Source organism: Furipterus horrens, unplaced genomic scaffold (genome assembly GCF_987537825.1).
Source record: "Furipterus horrens unplaced genomic scaffold, mFurHor1.1.pri manual_scaffold_11, whole genome shotgun sequence".
Classification (NCBI taxonomy): Eukaryota; Metazoa; Chordata; class Mammalia; order Chiroptera; family Furipteridae; genus Furipterus; species Furipterus horrens.
Window position 1 is genome coordinate 11,103,726 of NW_028327181.1, and position 20,083 is coordinate 11,123,808.

Below are 20,083 nucleotides of genomic sequence, written 5' to 3' on the forward strand. Positions count from 1 at the left end.
GCGAGGGGCGAGCGCGAGCGCGAGGGAGTGCCCCCTCCGAAACCCCCGCCCGCCCCGGGAGCGTGGGTATCGGCGGCCCGGCGAGGATCGGCTCCAGGTACCGCCTTGCAAAGTCGGCTTTGCTTCCCCCTGCCTTCTCCCATGAAGTGCCCTGCATTACATTACCAGGCTGCAGACCCCGGACGCAGAGGCTGCGGGGGCTGCCTTATTCTGCTCCATTTTTTTTCCTACCCGGGAATCCCTGAATGACTTTGGGGGCGGATCTGAGAGTCTTTGGTGGGTCTCTGTGTACGTTTCAGGCTTGGAGCTTGGGAAACTTAGGGAAGATTTCTTTTTTAAAGGTCGTGTCTGTGTGTGTGTGGCAGCCGTGGGGTGGGGGCTGGACTGGTTTTCCGACAAGGGCATGTGGCATTTCTGAAGGCATTTCCAGGGCGGGAGCCACGCCAGGATCATCCCTTTTGCAAGTGGGAATTTGGCTCCCCCAGAGAAACAGGCACAACACATCAAGCTGTCCCCTTTTGCCTTTTATTTTTAAAATGATCAAAACTGAGCCGCGGTTGAAAACATTAGGCTTGGAAGGGAATCACGTTTTTCTGGTTTCTGTTTTGTGAGTCGGCATTTTCCAAACCTTGACATTTAGATTCTAGATTCTTCCTCTGCCCTTCCCCCATTAGTTCGAAAGAACTTGGAATTTCATTCCTTTCTCTTCATTCGCTTCTAAAACCCTGTACAATTGCCCTGGGAAAGTGACCTGTGACGCCCAGGAATCCTCTAGTACGTTTTTTCTTTCTTTCTTTTCTTTTCTTTTTTCTTTTTAAAGTATACTGTTGGTTGTTTGAGCTCCGTCCTTCTGAATTGTGGGAAAACTGTGGGCTTCTGCCCTGTCCACATCGTTGCTCATGGCAGCTTTGTTTTCTGCTTGTCTTTTCTCCGAGGAGATGATAGAAAGTGACATCTCATCCGTAATGTCAGGACTTATTCGAAACTCCGGGCAAAATCACCACCCTTCTGCACAGGAATACAGGTGAGGGCTTCAACAATAACAAACAGTAGATTTATAATTGTTTAAAGTGGATATGTGCTGTTTATGGCTTCTGACAACTACTGTTACATTAAATTCTGCGGTTTTGTAGGTGAGCTAGGAAGTCTTGATCTCAAAGATGGTCTCTCTGAGGGTGTCCAGCTTGCAGCCTAGGGCAGTGGGTTCACTAAATGCCTGCAGTCTTTTGTCCTTTCCAAGAGAAGTCCTGTCCTGAGTTGGAGGCATGGCATCCTGGTGAATGTCAATATGACAAAAGCAGCTATTGCTTCCCTTCCAGTGGCCCTAATAGTGCCCTAGGAAATGCCCCCCAAAACTTGGGGGGGGGTTTGGCTTCCATCCTTCTTGGGTGCATTCCTGGGTTCTAAGCCTGGCTGTATGGCTTTGAGCAAGTCTCTTCCCCTCTCTGGGCCTCATTTCCTCATCAGTTAAATGATGCTCTTGAATTAGGTGGTCTTAAGGTCTCTTCTAGGTCTCATGTATTGAGGAATAAATTAGATGGGGACTGAGGCAAATTAATGACTTCTTGAGACAGAATGAAGTGAAATACAAGTGGGTGGGTGGGTGGTGGTGGGGTCTTCACCTTTTTGTCTTCAAACCTCAGACCTAGAAAGGCCCTGGGTCAGCTAGTCCAGCCCCCTTCTACTTACTGATGGGGAAACTGAGGCCTAGAGAGGAGAAGGGACTTGTCTAAGGTGCCACAGCAAATGGGAGCAGTTAGAAGAAAAAAGGCAGGACCTGGAGGCACCTCCCAGCCTCTCTCGCTTGAGCCCCGGGAGGCCTGGCATGGTTCCCAGCCCCACTCCACGGCAAGCACGGTGCCCGTGGGTTGAGGGGAACAGCTCCACTGATGGGTGAGGACAGGCTAGGGGCTGGTCTGAGAAGAGCAGGCTGTCGCCTCACACACCCACCCCCATCCCCTGCCAGTGCCCTGTGGGGAAGACTGCAGACAGACCTCAGTTAGAGCGAGGCTGCCTTCTGAGACCCCTGATAAGGCACAAACTCAGACAAATATTTGCTGAGAACCTGCTGTGTGTGGAGCTGGCACCCCGGGCCCAAGGCAATTTGTGAGCACCTACTGTGTGCCAGCCCCTCACCTCAGCCTGGGAGGCTGTTCTGACAAGTCCTCTTGTACAGGTGGGGAAACTGAGGCTCAAAGAAATGAAATGGCTCTTTCCAAGATCATATAACCAAAGACCTCTGGGTTTCCTTCCAGTGCTGAAAGGGTTTAAGTGATGGCAAGTGGAGTGGGGACAGCTTCTCTGGCTCTGTGGAACTCTCTGAGCCTCAGTTTCCTCATCCATAAAATGTGGGTAGAAATGGCACCCACTACATGGAGATGTTATTAGGGTTAAATAACAATTTCTGACTCTGCTACTTGCCAGTTGTATTATCCTGGGAAAATGGGTGCCCAGCCTCTCTTATTCACATGGATTCAAGATTGTTCCCTTGTGTTAAACAGCTAGCATCCCCAGAAGGCAGAATAACATCATCATCATCATAACTGGTGGTTTCTTCACCCTTTATTACCTGCCTCACCTGTGTCATAACCACCTATCAGAGTAGCACTATTGTGCCCATGTGGCAGATGAGGAAACCAAGCCTCAACCAGATTGAATGGTTTCACAAGATGATTCAGCTAGGTATGGGTTAAGTGAGAATTTGTACCTGAGGCAACTGCACCCAGAGAGTATTGTGGCTGCCACCCCCCCTGCCCCATTGGCAAGAAGCACAGGAGCTGGAACAGAATTAAATTGCCCTGCCACCTCCCAGCTGTGTGACCCTGGATAAGTCACTGTCCCTCTCTGTTCCTCAGTTTCTTCATCTGTGCAATGGAACAATGAGAGAATCCAATTTGCAGGTTATTGGGAGGATTCTGAGCCTCCATCTAGAAAAAGTGTTTAGCCAGGCCTGGGACAGAGCTCTTGGAGGGACGTTTTTATGATCAGGCAGCAACCACTGCCCTGCAACCAATCTCCTTTTGCTCCCTGCATCACAGCCCCGGAGAAGTTTAAGGGCTTCTCGTCCCCTCCACCCCCGACGCCTCTGAGAACGGCTCCCAAGGACCACTCAGGCTGCCGGTCCAGCCTGGCTCCAGCCCCCACGCAGCTCTCCACGCAGCCGCCTGCGCCTCCATCCCCAGAGACCGGTTTTGGCCGTTAACTTTCAATGACTGTTCTGGGAGGTGGGGTAGTGGGCAGCAGCTGGAGGTGGCTGCCCTGTCCCCGGGGAGCTGTCAGGAGTCAGTGGCTGGGCCTGGACAGCAAATTGGCAGCAGTGTCCCCGCCTGCAACACTGCGGCTGGGGCCAGGGGGTGGGGCAGCCCTGACCTCCGGGCAACGGCAACGGCAAACGGCTCGTGCTCAGCACGGGAACCTGCTTTCCCCTGTGTCAAAGGCTCAGAGGGAAGTCCCCTCTTAGAAGTGCTCAGAAATAGAGGCATTAAGCACCTACTGTGTGCCAGGCACCTGCTAAGCTCCTCAGCAGGTGCATCGTCCCATGTCATCTTTCTGGTGGCAGCTGTGGGTTAGGTGCTGGCACTGCCCCAGTGTATAGACAATGATGCAGTGACTCAAGCCAGGACCTGCCCAAAGGCACACATTCGGGAAGGGGCTGAACTGCAGATTTTAACCACCTGCCTTAACTTCTGGAATTGATTCTAGGCATCAAGTCCAATAACCTCCTTTTACAAATTGGGAGACTCAGTCCCAGAGAGGCGAGAGAAGGCTGGCTCCTGGCACCTCGGAACCTCACCTTCCCCCAGGGCCATGCAGCTCAGTGGTTCTCCTCACAGTCCTTGTGCCAGACCCTCCATCCCTCCTCTAAGAAATTAGGTGACCTTGGGCAAAACCCCTTCTCTTCTCTGGATGGTGGTCTTCTCATCTGTGAGCCACAGTGTGGGGTACTCGGTAGAGAATATATTTATTGGGTGGGTGGATGGTTGGGTGGATGTCACGTGAGATATAACATGTCCACGGAAATGCGGGGGCAGGGGCTATATGCTCAAGTGATGACAAAATCCTGTCGCATGGAACAGGACAGGCAGATACACACCACCTGCTTTTCCTCCAAGCCTCCCCTTGAGCTGTGCATGGGCGTGGTTTAACCCCCTTGTCAGCGTGGCTCCGCCCATTAGTTGTAACCTCCTTGTAGAGGGGGGTGTCGGGGCTCCATATGTCAGGGGTGGTGTCTGTCCCAACATCCTTACAATCCTTCACCCTCACGAGGCCAGAATAGCTCCTCAGTCTACACAGTGAGCAAGGAAGAGAGGCAGCCTTCTTGCGGTCTAGCTCTTCTTTGGGGTGTTGTGGTGCCACCCCCAGAAACATGTACACACACACACACACACGCACACACGCACACACAGCCCTAAGCCAAATTCTAGAAAGGGAAGATTCTCTTTTCCAAATTCCAATATAATCACATCACTTTCTGTTCACTCATGGCCCTGTTGGGAATTTCTGAGCTTGCTAACTTACTGTTGATTTTCTTTTTCCTGGAAACAGTTACAAAAGATATGTTAGCCAAATAAACACCCCGTGAAATACTTAATCCCTTTTGTGTACAGGCTGGATTAGAAACAAGACCAGTCTGTGGTGATGTAACAGTTTCTTACTAACCACATCTGGAGAAGGAACTTCCTCTTGTAACCCGATGGCAGTGACATCGCAGGAAGAGCCAGATGTGCCTCCTCACTGCCAGGGTGGTTATCTGACCCTCCAGTGACAAGACTTTCTGGCCAAACCCCTCCCAGTGACCGTGCAAGGCAAGAGGAGAGGACGCAGTGGGAAGGAAGAAAGAACCGTGGTTTGAGCACCTGCTATATGCTGGGCCCTGTCTTACAGCTTATCTGTCCTCTGTAGGAGGAATCGTTCTTATTAATGCATTCTACAGATGGGAAAACCGAGGTGCAGAGAGGCGAAGTGACTTGTCCAAGGTCCCACAGCTACAAAGGGGTTGAGATGGGATTTGAGCCCCAAAGAGATGTTCCTTCCACTGCTCAATTTCTACATCAACTTCAAGGAACCCTAAGATATGAAATAAAGGGCTCAATGTGGTCTCTAAACTTGAGCTATGAAGGCAGAAATGCCCACAGAAATGGTAACCCATCCACAAATACGAGTGGCCCTGCGTAGGCACCTGCCAAGCTCCTTTGCAAGTACGCCATTGCATTTCTCCTTTGCAAACAGGGCAGTGGCCGTGGGGTCGGTTCACCTTGGGTGGACAAGTATTTGTCACATGAAAGACAAAGTCTGGACTGTCATTCTGAGTCTGTATTCGGGTGTAAGAAAAAGTTATCTCTGCCTTCCAGGAGTAAAATTAATGGGCGACCTTGGGAGTTTATGCTTTGCGTAGACACTAATAGCACAAATCATTCTAGGGGATGAAAGACTGGGAGATGCTGGACTTGTCTGGGAGGGCTTCCTGGGGGCAGTGGTAGCTAATCTGGGCAGAAAATGGAAAGAGATTGAGGAATGGAAGATATGTTGGAGTTGGGATGGGGAATCCTTCTTCCCTCTTCTACTCCAACAGGTATGTATGTAATCAATGCCAGAGGCTTCCAGGCCTTGTTCTGTGTGCTGAACAAACCAGAGGGCCCCCCATCCCTGCCCTCCTGAAGTGAAAGAGTGAAGACAAGTATAAATGAATACCTCACTGCAATACGAAGGACCACTGGGGTTGGGGGGTGGCCAGGAAGAGCCTCTCAGAGGAGGAGACCAGAAGCATGAGAAAAAGCCAGCCATGAATGAGTACATGGAACAGCATTTCAGGCAGAAGGAACAGACAGCATGTGCAAAGAGAACTCAGAATGTTTGAGGAATGAAAAGATGAACAGGTTTGTGAGAGTGGAGAGAACAGGAAGGAAGTGGAGGGGAGGAGATAGCCAAGGACCATATCATGGCATGGAGCCAGACTCTGACTCCCCTGATTGGTTTAAAGGACAGACACAGGTTCTGATGTCCCCATTGCTCTAGCACTTGAGCCAAACACTGCAGTTCCCATGGTTTACTTACTCTGAACCAAGAAGCAGGCCCTGTTATCACCTCTATTCTGCACAGCAGGTAACGGAGGCTCAAAGGTACTGAGTCGCCTGCCCAAGGACCACCCCCCACCACCATTAGGAGTGGAGCAGGACTGGAATCCAGGTCTCCCTGGGCTCACCCCTCTAGCCCTGCTCCCCTGCCTCATCTTCCTTCCCTCCAGCAACATGACTGGTGAAGGACATTGTTAATTAACAGCAGGTTGGTATCCCAGTCAGTGTAGGATGGCAGCTGTGGATTCCAGGGGTGTCTCACTTTGCCCAGGGCCACCACAAGGTCCCCTTACCATGGCTCTGCCACCATGGAGGCACGTAGCAGATTCTGCGAAAAATAGTATGGTGATGGTTTGCCCTTCCTGCCCACAGCTAGTCTTATTTCAGCCAAATGGGCAGAGTGACGGAGTGAAGAGGCTCCAGGGTGGGTGGCTGAAATCCCAGCTCCTGTGCTGACATGCTGTGTGGCTGAGGGGCATCTCCTCCCCTCTCTGGGCCTCAGCAACCCCATCTGTGAAATGGGTATGATAAGGAGCACCCCACCAGGCTGTCGGGAGATGAAGAAGGTGCAGAACTAAGAGGACGCGCAGGAAGGTGGGCAGGCCCCGGGGTGGTTCTCCCTCCTCTGCATTCCTAGGTCAGTTAGGAAAGGATCTTCTTGGACAGGAGTGTTGTCTACTTCCCAGACCAGGGTCTGGCAAGTAGATGTCCAGGAACTATTTGTGGAATGACGCAGATGCTTACTGAGCGTCAGACACTCTGCCGGTCACCATCCCCGTGGAGGCCACTTGATGCCGCGTCCCTCCTCTTCGGAGGATGTTTGCAATGACGTGATGAGCTGGGCACTCGCCTGCACTGTGTCATTCCACCCTTATAACAAACGGCCTGTGAGATGGGGGTAGGCATTAGCATCTCCACTTCACAGAGGAATAAGCTGAGGCTCAGAGACACAGGTGCTGGCAGGCAGGGCTCACAGCTACGGAGTGGCGTGTGGGATTCAAACCCAGGCCTGGCTGACCCCAGAGCCCGCGCTCATAGCCACCGCACTGAAATGCCGCAGAGCAGTGAGGGGGACGTGACCTGGGCTGCCCAGTAGGGATAGGCCCACATGGGGCATTGTGGAGGGTCTGGGCCTTCTCATGAGCCCAGAGCCTTCTGAGCAAAACTGGCAAGGGCGCACAGGAAGCACACGTGGTGATAAGCATGCAGGAAGCACTCGGGAAAGGCTGGCTGGACCATGACACTGGCGACGGTGTTGTTCCAGTGTTGATTTTCCCAGGGTACCACCTCGCTCCCAGCCAGGCTCTGCACCCCCCACCCCCCACCCCGGCCACTTCGTGCTTCAACCCTTTCAGGATGGGGTAGTACCCTTCAGCTTCCCCCCATTTTCTGGCAAAGGTGGGCTGCCCACTTCTACAGTCCCCAGCTGGGGCAGCCCTGCAGGCTGGGGGTCCCAGGGGGAGCCCCACAGATGGGGGTATTGAGGCCTAGAGAGGGCAGGTGGGAGGTGATATGGCAGGTACCTGGGGCCACTGCCAGGGGCCTGCAGAAGCACTTTCACCTGGCTCAGGCCCATCTTTCCTGTCTGTGAAAGGGGGTGGCGGTGTCCCCTAGGGGGTGTGTGTTTGTGTGAGTCTGTATGTGTGTTGTGTGTGTGTGTGTGTGAATAAGGAAAAGATCCCTATGGTGTGTGTGGTGTGTGTGTGTGTGAGAGAGAGAGAGAGAGAGAATAAGGAAAAGATAGATATGGCTGAGCTTTGAAAAGAAGTGCCCCCCCCTCCCAGTATGGAGTGGGGGAGCTGTGGGTGAACTACTGAATCCAGGAGGAGACTCTGAAGTGCCAGAGAGGTCTTTTTATTTTCTTTTTGCCCCAAAAGCTCTCCATTCACTGATGAGGACCCTCCTGTCGGTGACAAATCCCCCACTTAGTCTGAGAAAGATGCATTATCAGGGGTCATTTCCGAAACCCTGAACTAATAGTTTAACCTGCTTTTTCAGCAAAAGACCAGGTGCTGAATTTAGTGTAGGTGCTATTATTGTTCCCATTTTTTACATGGGGAAACTGAGGCCCAGGGAAGGTGAGTTACCTGCCCCAGGTCCCACAGCTGGGAAGAGTTCAGGCCCACCTGCCTTGGGGTTCATGCCTGATTCTAACCACTGTGCTACTCTGCTTTCTTAGAGCCCTAGCATCGGTGGTGCCCTGACTCTGCCCCCACTGCTTTATAGATGGGGAAACTGAGGCCCAGAGAGGGAAAGGAGCTTGCCCAGGACAAAACTTTGGAAATGCAATTAGGGGCTTTACCTGTACCCTACTGCCATCAATCCCAGGGTCTTTGTGTGAAAGGGGTCCTTGGGGGCTGTTTGGACTCATCTTTCACTCAAGAGGGGCCTGACAGGTCCCTCGGCTCCTTCTTGAATGCTCCTGGGACAGAGAGCTCACTACTTCGTGCATTGCCTCAGTAACCAGCTCCCGTTTTACAGAACCATTCCCTGGGCCTTCCTCCCAGGTAGGGGTGGGCTGGGGAAATCGTTTATAAGGAAACGTACTAAAACTCAGAAGTCCATGAAATCAGCTCTTGAAATCTCCAAACCTAAATCAGATTTATACTTGTTATAAGGCGATGTAGAAACACCACAGGTTTTTTCATTAAGACTGAAAAGAATGTTCCCGAGCACTGCCACCTAGTAGAACTTGTGGCACGTCCACTGTGGCAGCCACTGGCCATGCGTGGCCACTGAGCACCTGACATGTGGCTGGTGTGATGCAGTAACTGTGTCTGTCATATATGTGGCTAGTGGCTACTTATTGGCTGGCACAGTGCTAGGATTTTCTAAAATTCACAGAGCATGTATCTCCAACCATTCCTTGTGGGGCAGGGCAAGGGCAGCGGGGCTGTGATAACCCCCATTCTACAGATGAGGAAACTGAGGCTGGGGTACCCTAGACAAACCTGTTTCCTCCCTGGCCTCAGTGACTCCATCTGGCAAATGCAAAGGCAGTCATGCTAGCAAATAGCCGCCTGATCAAGCTCTTGTGAGTTTGACGTGAGACCAAACACGTAACCCACTGGAGCTCAGGCCTGGCAACCCACCAGGGGCTCGCCCACCCCAAGCTTTGTCCTCAGGCTTTCACCTCGCCTGTCCCTGGGGCGGGTGGGGGTGGGGCATCTGGAAAGCTTGGGACTGTGTTTGTCTAACCGTGAGGACTTACTGATCACCCACTCTATGCCCAGCCCTTTGCTGGGCTCTAGGGCTATGGCTCCTCCTTCAGGGGGTGCTTCAGCATCAGGAGCTCCTGGGGCCACCTGCACCCAGCCGTGGACTCTGCCCCTGTCCTGGCCTCCTCCCTGCCATACCTGGGGGGCCCCCAAGACCCAGGGGTGCAGCCCTTGCCCACCTGGGGACATTAGGCAGACAAGAGGCACTCAAGAAATGGAAGTCACTCATGGTAGCAGCAGCAGCGGTAGGTGTATGTGACCCAGACCCCAAACCTTCCAAGTTCTTCCAATCCCCTGAGGACCTGACTGAGATTATCATCAAAATTAATATTGATATAACCATTAATGACACTAAGTCAAACAGTGTTCCAAGTGTTTGACATGCAATAACACACTGAATCCTCACATCACCTTATGAGACGGGAACTATCCTTATTCCCATTTCACGAATGAACAACTGAGGCTCAGAGAGGTTAAGTCAGTGGCCCAAGGGCACACAAGTAAGTGGAGACCCGGGTTAGAGCCCAGAGCCCACAGCCTGTGAGATTCCCTGCCACCAGAGATTCTGGTCAACCGTGGTACCCAGAAACCTGGTTTGTTTGCAGGTCACCCCACCACCACCTGAGGCTCTGGAGGGGCCCCCACCTTGAGAAACCTGCCAGCAGGGGCTCAACTCCACTCATGTGTGTGGCCTCAGTGCCAGGCAGAGAGGGGAGGGCAGTGGGAGCTATGACAGATTACTGAGCGGGAGTGGGGCTCGAACCACTGGACACTGGGAGGTTGGCTGGCCTCAGGGTGAAGAGGGGCGGGTGGGACCAGGCAGGCAGTCCTGGCAGTGGGTGGCACACCAGGCTCCCCGTCAGCTTCACTCCATGGTCTCCACGGGCCCGAGGGGACAGATGGCATCACACGGTCCTGGGCTGTGGCTGTCACTCAGCCAGATGAGTTACAAGTGGGAGGAAGGGACAGCAGCCGGCTGGGGGGTGCTGCAGAAACAATTGCATTGCGACCCCAGGACAATGGGGGCCACGTGCCACAGGGGCAACAGTCGTTTGTCACACAATGGGCCGCGGCGGGGACAGCAGCCGGAGCCAACTGCTGCCACTGCCGTGGGCAGGCCGAGTTTTCAAATCGTTCCCAGGCCCTGTTTTCCTCCGAGGCAGCCAATCACCGGGACAGCTGGACGGTCACCTGATGCCAGCTTGGTGGGCTGAGGGCCCAGGCCATGCAACAAGTGAGCAGCAGTGGCCATGGCAACGCTAATTGTGGCCCTAAACACAAGGAGAAATAGAGCAGGAGAGGTGGGAAGGAGGGGCAGAGAGACAAGGAAGGGAGAGGCGCAAGACCACCAGGCTGAGGTGGCCCGTGACGGCAGGAGGATAGCGGCTACCGCCCCTCTGTGGGTCTACAGTCACTCGCATGCCCGAGAAACCAGAGGCTGCATCTCCTCTTTCTCTCGCTCCCTCCCGGCTCTGCGAGGCCCTGAGGCCTCTACTTCTGAAACTTGGGGCTTAGAGTTTGGACCATGGGCCTTGGGGCAGAAACCCCTGGTCTGCAGGGGGGCAGGCGTGGTGGTGTTTGGCGTGGGCTCCGGGCCGGTTTGCAACCCCACTAACCTGGACAAGATGTTGTTGGGGGGCCCGGTGCTCTCGCTAATTGGGGTACCTGTCTGGCATCCTCAGTGGGCAGCCTTTTTCCTTCCACGGAAAGCCATGGTTTTGCTCATGCATCTATTAAGCACTGGGGGGCATGGGTCCTAAACGGAGCCTCCAGGGGCTGCCTGAGGTCACCATGAAGAGCCTGGGATTCAGGCATGTGGGCTGGGTTCCAGCCCCACAACTTCCTGTTCCATGTGGCCTTGGCCAAGTGGCTCGGTGCTCTGAGCCTCAGTTTCCCCATATGCAAAAGGGGGATGTGGGCATATCCTACCTCTCAGGGTCACTCTGGGGATTGAATGGGACTATGCTTTCTGAACACTGAGCCCAGTGCCTCAGTTTTCCCATCTGTAAAATGGGAATACTGCTAGTACCTACCTTATGGATTAACTGGGGATAAATGGGTTAAAACCTCTGATATGGTACTTGGCACATAGTAAATGTTCAACAAACATTAGTGTTTATTATTTTGGGGTAGGGGCTAAGGAACATGTATTTAAAGAGTGAACGAAGGAATGATTTGAGGATGTGTGATCTGGCTGCCCAGGGGAGGATCCTGGGACCAGGATGGGCAGATTGGAGGGTAAGGGTAGCTTAGGGAGGTGAGGGGCTAAGGGGGAGGCTCCAGAGGTAGGGGAGACCCCGGGAGCTGGCCTGAGCTCCCCACCCCTCCCGAGCTCCTGCCCCTCCCTGCAGGCTCCTGGCCTCCACCAGCGATGAGGACCTTCCTGGGGACCTGCAGTCACTGTCCTGGCTCACAGCTGTGGACGTACCTCGGCTACAGCAGATGGCAAGTGGCCGCGTGGACCTGGGCGGCCCCAGTGCGCCCCACCCACACCCAGGTAGGCTCAGGGGCAAGGTGGGACAGCATGAGGGTGGTACAGGAGAGGGGTGATACCTAAAATGCCACCCAGCCACTGTGTGGCCATGGCCAGCCCCTCTCCCTGGGCCTGTCTCTACAGCTGTCGTAGGTGACTAGTTCTGTCTTCCTCAGAGGGATGCGGTTCATTCTTCCGCTCACCACGGTGTGCCAGGCCCCGGGTGAGCTATGGTTTCAGTGTAGAATAGACAGACGCACCCTGACCAGCAATCTGAAAACTACGGCCCACAGGCCAAATGAAGTTCACAGCCTCTTTTTGTACAGCCTTCATGTGAAGAATGGTCTTTACATTTTTCAAGGGTTGTAAAAAAAAAAACAAAACCAAGAAGACAAAAACCATAAGGCCAGCAAAGTCTAAAATATTTGCTCTCTGACCCCTTATAGACGTTTACTGACCCCTTGATCAGGAGATGAAGAGAATACATGCAAAGTGCGGAGCACAGGGCCTGGCCCACGGCAGGTGCTCTCAATAAATAGCAGCTGGGTGCAGTTACAGCAAGTGGGTTAAATGCCTGGACACCCAGAAAGTGCTGAGCAAACACAGTCAACAAAAGCAACCATCCCAGTGCATTGCAAGTATTAATAGTGGAAAAATGAGCATCCAGGAGTATTTCTTTCAATGGACAAATTGTTCTTGGCCAAAACACCTGTAGCAGAGGTCAGCAAGCTTTTTCCAAAAAGGACCAGATAGTAAATATTTTAGATTCTATAGGTCACACGGCCATTGCTGTGCAAAACCAGCCATGGACAATCTGTAAATAAATGGGTGTGGTTGTGTTTTAATAAAACTTTATTTACAAAAACATGCTGCGGGCCAGATTTGGCCTGCTGGCTATAGTTTGTCATCGTGTGATCCAGCACCCCTGAGGGGACAGTTGTGTGACCCAGGGCCTGTTCCCTCAGACCTGTTCCCTCATCTGAGATGAAAGGATAACAGGACTGTCCTTATGGGGTGCTGTGAGCATTCAGTGCAGAAAGTATCTGGCACACAGTAGGTGTTCAATAAAAGGTAACTGTGATATAAGGCACATCCTTCCTTCACTGTGATGCCACACGCCTCCTGTGTGCCTGTCACTATGCATTTGGAGCACTGAGTCATATAAGATGTGATCCCCGTTCTCATGGAGCTGAGGGGGTCTGGTCAGAGAGAGAAGGACCAAGCAGCCAGACCAAGACACAGAGGAGGAGCCCCGGTGGCAGCCAGCACTCAGAGGAGAGCTGAGGGCCCCACAAGGCTCCCTGGGAGAGAGAGCCCAGAGCAGGATCAGCCTGCGGGTCAGCTTTGCCTGACTGCAGGTGGCTGCCTGAAACCAGGCCGATGCGTTGCCAATCCGTCATCAATTAGCAATGTCTGTCACGGGCTCAGCACAGCATGGGGGGGGTGTGTGTCCACCTGCCATTCCCCAGCTAACCCTTGGCAGAGGAGCAGGGCTTGGCAAGGGGGAAGGCAGGCACAAAAGCATGTGGGCCTAAACCTAGAGGCACTGGGGAACCGAGGCACGCTCTGGAGGAGAAAAAGCGATCCATCAATTGAATGTTTTAGCTTCATGAAGGACAGAAACCGAGGTATTCATTACATCATTTCCATGATTATTATCTGTGACTCATACTTACTAAGACATTATCACGTGTGCAGCAATGTGCTAAGCACTTTATAGATATTATCTCATGAACCCTCACAGCAGCTTTATAGGTCAGGAGCCCCATTGTACAGATGGGGACACTGAGGCTGGTTCAAGGTCATACAGCCAGGAGGAACCCGTTCTCCATAACTACATCCAAGGGAAGCGATTTGCCCAGCACCTGCTCCGTGCCTGGCCCCAACGCCGTGGCGTGGCTCTATTCTCCAGAGGTGCCCACGGCCACAGCGCCTCCAGCTCAGCGGCATCTGTTCCCCTCTTGCAGGTTCCTTGGCTGGGATGGCTGACCTGCACGTGGGGGCCACCCCAGGCCCCCTGCTTCACGGCCCGGCGGGCGTGGCGCCCCCCGGCGTGCTGGGCCTGGGCCTCCCAGCCAGTCACAGAGCCAGCGTAAGTGCTGCTGCGTGGACTGGGGAGAGACCGGGGGGTGTCCTGCAGGCCTGGGGTCTCTTCTGTCGCCCTCACCCTTTGTCTCCTCCTCTCCCTGCCCAGCAGATGAACCAGTTCCCCGTGGGGGGCCGGCCCTCCTCCAGCCTGCAGGACCCCCTGCAGATGTATCCTCCAGCTCCCCCACTGCAGTTCCCACTCCCCCCAGGCGGCCAGCAGGTACCAGGGGCTCGGAGGCAGACACCCCTGACTTTGGCTGGCCTGGGACCTCCCTGAGCCTCAGTTTACTCACCCGGAACATGGGGAAAACATTCTCCATGAGCCCATGTCGCGGAGTCCCTCATTCAGTTCTCCCTCCAGCCCCACTGTGGGTAGAAACAAGGTGGTCTCCTCGGTTGTAAACCCCACACCTCATCTGCTTTTCTTGACTGGGGTGGGGGTGGGGTTATTGTGAGTGACTGATGCCCTCTCTCACCTTCTCTCTCTCTGCTACCTGTGCCCCATCCCTGCCTGTGGGAAGTGCCCTCCTGTGGGCCTGTATGGCTCCCCGTTTGGGGCACGACCTCCCTACCCCCAGCCCCGCATGGCTGTGCACTCATCTCAAGAACTGCACCCCAAACACTACCCCAAGCCCATCTACTCATACAGGTGAGGTCCAGGGTGGGCCGGGATGAGGGGGCTCGAGGAGGAGAAGGGGAAGGATGCCTTTAGGGCACCTCAGACAGCTGAATGTGGTGGCCCAGACTTCCAAGGGGAAGGTTCGAGGGACTGGGGAACCCCCAAGTGGGATACGACAGGACAATCATGTGAGCGGTCAACCCCCAGATATGAGAATCCACTCCAGAACTGAGCCCAGGGCTACACTATCACTCACAAGCTGTGTGGCCTTGGGGAAGTGGCTTGGCCTCTCTGAGCTTCAGTTCCCTCTGACATCTAAAGTCTTCAAAATAGTAGTATTGTGTGCCTCACATGATTTTGGGGTGAGAGAGGTAAATAGCCTAGTTAAAATCTAAAGGCCATAGATATTAATTAAGGGGAAAGGGGAAAAGAGAGGAAAAGATGAGGTTTCTCAAATTGATACCAATGGCGGAGCTCAGGGTTAAGGAAAAGGGCAGGGGCCAGGGAAGACCTAGGGCCATGAAGAGGTATGTATAGTTAACACTTTATGAGTGTAGGGGCTGGTACCAGTGGGGGCAAGCAGGGCAGGCTTCCTGGCAGAGGTAACCTTGGCTGTCAGCTTGAGACAACTCCTTCATGCCTGGCCCGCCCACCCTTTGCACCAGCTGTCTGATCGCCATGGCCCTAAAGAACAGCAAGACTGGCAGCCTGCCTGTGAGTGAGATCTACAGCTTCATGAAAGAGCACTTCCCCTACTTCAAGGTGAGGAGCCACAGCCCAGGGTGCTAGAGCTGCTCTGACCTTCCTCTAACCCTGTCAGACCCAGAAACGTCCCTAGGCCAACCTACGCCAGCCTTTTAGGCCCCCAGTTACGGCTGTAGACCTGGCATAAGGCTGCTTGCACATGCGTGCTCACACAGACATGAGCCAAACAACCCAGTACGAGAAGTGGGTATTTGAGCTGGGCTCTGAGGGATGAAGAGGAGCTCACTAGGTGTCCCGGGGGCGAAGGGTAGTGGGGTCCACCTAGTTATTCAGCACAGACTCGGTAAAATGTAATGATGCAAAACACAGACCTGGTGACAGCCTTTGCCTTTCTGAGCCTCAGTTTCCTCATCTGGAAGATGGAGGAGAATAATACCCAACTGGCAAGTTAGGGAGGATTCTGCATGTAATGGGCCTGCAGTTCCTGGCATATGATTGGCCATCAGTAATGTTATCCTTGTTGGCATCAAAGCAAGCAAAGGAGCAGGAGGTCAGAGGGTACCCAGCTGTGGGGTCCCTAGCCTGGACAATGTCCTTAGCAGAAATATTATAGCATAGTGGTATTGGGGTCAGAGGAAGGGAGGGGAGGGGAGATGGGGGGAGAGCAGAGAGAGAATAGGGTAGGGTATGAGGTACATTAAAGTATCAAATTACCTAACAATAAAGTAAAGGCATTTAAAAATAACTGACATTTATACACTTGACCAATTCATATATTAGTATCATCTTGCTCGCTTGCTTCCTGTGTTGGAGAGAAAGTGGGAAATCCAGCAGCTCTGGGCCTTGCTCTCGTGTAGTAACCAAAGGCTGGAGTTGAACTGTAGCTGCCCCTTTAATCAGGGCAGAGGCCTTCCAGTTTGCCACAGTCCCCACCACTCTCTCTCGTCTTCCCAACTCAAGGTTCAGTGTTGGACATTGTCATTTAATCCCTGCCACCAGTGAGTTTGTGATTCCCCGTGGGGAAGAAGGAAGGGTTTATAGGGGGGATCTCTGAAGGGCTCCCCCACATGCCCGTTTCTCCCCACAGACGGCGCCCGACGGCTGGAAGAACTCAGTACGGCACAACCTGTCCCTAAACAAGTGCTTTGAGAAGGTGGAGAACAAGATGAGCGGGTCCTCACGCAAGGGCTGCCTGTGGGCCCTGAACCTGGCGCGCATCGACAAGATGGAGGAGGAGATGCACAAGTGGAAGAGGAAGGACCTCGCCGCCATCCACCGGAGCATGGCCAACCCTGGTGAGGCCTGGGCCCCACGCTAACAACCCCCCACATCCCCGCCAGCAGCGGTCCCAGCTACCGTGGCAGGGACATTGTCCCCCGTCCCCCTGTGAACTACACCTCCCGTCCCCACGCTCCCCTGCGTCTGGCCAGCGGAGGGGCCTGGTCAGAAGCATGAAGAGCTGCTGAACCTTACTAAGCAGCCCCTAGTTTCTCACTCAGAAACGCTGAATTAAACCACGGGGGGAGAACACTGCTTTCTCACCTCTCCTCACACAGGGCACAGATTTACAAAATAATGACAGCCAGGGTGGGCTGGGGTGTGGAGAAACAGGCACCTGCGTGTACAGGGGGTGGGAATGTAATTCGTTCAACTTTTCCCGGGCAAACTAACAGATCGAAACCCCACACACTGTACCCGTTCATTGAGCTGGTGATTCTACTTCTGGCAATTTAGGCTGAAGAAATCAGAGATAGTATGTATGTGTACATATAAACACACACATACGTATCTATCCACACTCACATCTATAGTTGTATGTATGTGTACATATACACACATCTATATTACTTTATCTGTCTAAATATAAAGAGAGAGACAGAGAAACTAGAAGAAATATACCAAAATCTTTACTTTGAACAGAGGGAAGATTTTGATATATAACACACACACATATATATCTTTACTGGTAATTTTTAGATTCTTCACACGCTTCTGTATTTTCCAAATCATCTACCCTGTGTGTGAATTACTTTTTATTAGAAAAACTATTGCATCTGCATTTTTAAAAATCAACAGATGTAAAGGGGAGGACATACAAGTGGCCCATGAATGGAGAACGGGAAAGGAGAGGCTACCTCCTCCCAGCCTTGGGAATGAATTCCTGTCCTGGTCCGAGGCTGGTGGCCTGCTCATGGTGTGGGTGTGAAGCCCGGGGTGGGGGTGGGGGGGGTGAGGGGCGGGCTCAGAGACGAACAGTTCAGTGTGGCGGCGAGAGCGACCACAGCAGGAGACAATGGTTCCCACCCCACAGAGAGCTCTGGGGTCTGGCTTGAGACCCAGGGCCACCTCTGACACAAAGTATGACAACTCGGGCAGGCCACTTCCACTCCTAGATTCTAAGTGTTCTCGTTTCTAAAATGGGTGCAACTCAAATGGATCTTGGGACCCTCCTGGTCTGCTCTCAAAATGTGTTACAGTCGACGAGATAACAAGCCGACAACCAAAAATAAGTGAAGAGTAATGTCAGCCTTGTTGTGTCCCCAACAGCAGGAAGGAGGGTCCAGCTGAGCCCACAGAAGCACTTCCTAATGTCCCCTTAGTAGCAGGGGTCCCGGGTGTGTGTGGGAGGTGTAACCCCTGCCTTAACTCCCTCCTGTAGGGCTGCTATGAGGTTCGAGGGAAGTCCTAGAGTTACAGGATGGTCCTGTGAGGCACTGTCCCCACGAGAGGAGCCGGTGACATTACCCGAGGCTCCCTCTTTCCTCAGAGCCCCTACGCAATGTGCGATTGCATTGCACTGCCGTGGTCTATGATGCCGCCTCTTAGATGAGGAGACTCAGGTTCACAGAGGCCAAAAGGCTTGCGAAAGCCACACAGGTGGCAATGCTGGAATTGGAACCCAGGCCTGGGCTGGAGCCCTGAAACTGTCCAGCGGCTTCTAAGTGACCTCTCCCTCTTGCCTGCAGAGGAGCTGGACAAGCTGATCTCGGACCGGCCAGAAAGCTGCCGACGTCCCGGCAAACGGGGGGAGCCTGAGGCCCCCGTGCTGACCCACGCCACCACGGTGGCCATGGCCCATGGCTGCCTGGCCGTCTCCCAGCTCCCGCCCCAGCCTCTGATGACCCTGTCCCTGCAGTCAGTCCCCCTGCACCACCAGGTTCAGCCCCAGGCACAGCTTGCCCCAGACTCCCCCGCCCCGGCCCAGACCCCGCCCCTACACGCCCTGCCGGACCTGAGCCCCAGCCCCCTCCCCCACCCCGCCATGGGAAGGGCGCCCGCGGACTTCGTCAACATCAGCACCGACATGAGCACCGAGGTGGACGCCCTGGACCCCAGCATCATGGACTTCGCTCTGCAGGGTGAGGCTGCAGGAGGAGCGGGTGATGGGAACGGAGTGGGGAGGGGAAGAGCTGGGGGTGGGGGCAGAAAGACAGACGCTGCTGTCAGCATTTACCCCCCAGCTCACTCCTTCAACAAACACTTCCCAATCACAAATGACATCAAGCCTTCAATGAGCGCTTACTGTATACCAGGCGTTTCGTTGGGCATTTCACAGGCAGTGTCCTAGCTCATCCTCCAGCAGTCCCGTGGGCCTCTGCCGTTCCATATCCCCATTCTGCCAAGGAGGAAACTGAGGTGACAAGGAGGCCTAAGGTCACCTGGCTAGTAAGTGGCTGAGCCAGGATTTCCACCCAGGTCCGTCTGACCCCAAACGTCGTAATGCTTCAACTGGCGTGTGCCAACCTCATGCCAGGCTACAGTGACCCGTTCTGCCTGACACACGGGAACAAGTGAATGGATGAATGAGGGAGGGACGTTCAGGTTTCAGCGAAGGCTCGTGATTCATCCATTCACTAACATGGGTGCAGCTCCTATGTGCCAGCCAATAGCCTCTGCCCTCAAGGCATGTCCAGTGGGGAAAATGAACAAGTTAACAGGTTGGTCAGTCAGCAAGGTAGTAGGTTAGCTATTGCTGTGAAATGGGTATGTTTGAACCTCCTGCTCTTCCCCCTGGGATACTGTGTTAACTGACAAAGAGAGGAAAATTGTTGTTTGTCCTCTGGCTTTGACCATGATGGTACCACTTAAGGAGAGCTGAGTGCCTTCCACACATCCCCTAGTGTAAGTGTTGGGGGTGGGCTCTCAGGTCACCTCCACTTCGTCCTGGGGAGCCCAAGGCTCTGAGATGGAAGTGACATCCCCAAGGCCACCCAGTGGGCAGGTGAGGGGCTGGGGCTGGAGTCTGCCTCCTCCAAGCTGTTGTCCTGCAACATGTGACTTCATTTATTTTCTAATTTTATTTTTTAACTGTTTTTATTGTTGACACTATCACAGATGTCCCCATTGACCCATCTTTGCCCACCTCCACCCAGCCCCTGCCCTCTCTGCAATGTGTGACTTTAAATCCCACATGTGGTCTTGGCGTCCTCCCAAAGAGGGGATTCGAACTTGGGTCTCTTTGACATGAAGCCAGCTCACCTAAATGCTTTTGTCTTTGAAAGGGAACCTCTGGGAGGAGATGAAGGACGAGGGCTTCAGCCTGGATACGCTGGGGGCCTTCGGAGACTCCCCCCTGGGCTGTGAGCTGGGGGCCTCGGGCCTGAGCACCGTCTCTGGTAGCAGTGATCAGCCCTTCCCAGACTTGCAGGTGACGGGTCTGTACACCGCGTACCCAACCCCAGACAGTGTGGCCACGCCAGCCGCCACCTCCTCCTCTCAGTACCTGGGTGCCCCAGGGAACAAGCCCATAGCCCTGCTTTGAGCTGACGGCCTCCATGGGAAGCCTGTGGAGCCTCCCAGGTCAGAAGGACAGAGGACAGCAGACAAGCATCCTGACCTCCCTGCAGACCTGAGATGGGAGGCCTCCAGCCCGCTTCCCTGCTGGGCCCCCTCCATGACCTGCAGC

General features: G+C 53.8%; 1 protein-coding gene across 1 annotated transcript; it reads left to right on the forward strand.

The window, feature by feature from the left end:
• The first annotated feature begins 938 nt into the window (after positions 1–938).
• On the forward strand, positions 939–20,051 carry FOXN4 (forkhead box N4). Its single transcript, XM_090291580.1, has 9 exons — positions 939–1,024; positions 11,644–11,789; positions 13,733–13,857; positions 13,963–14,073; positions 14,375–14,502; positions 15,138–15,234; positions 16,265–16,472; positions 18,144–18,536; positions 19,680–20,051. Exons 1-9 carry the CDS (start codon positions 939–941, stop codon positions 19,937–19,939), a joined length of 1,554 nt encoding a protein of 517 aa, XP_090147706.1. The 3' UTR covers positions 19,940–20,051.
• The last annotated feature ends 32 nt before the right edge of the window (positions 20,052–20,083 follow it).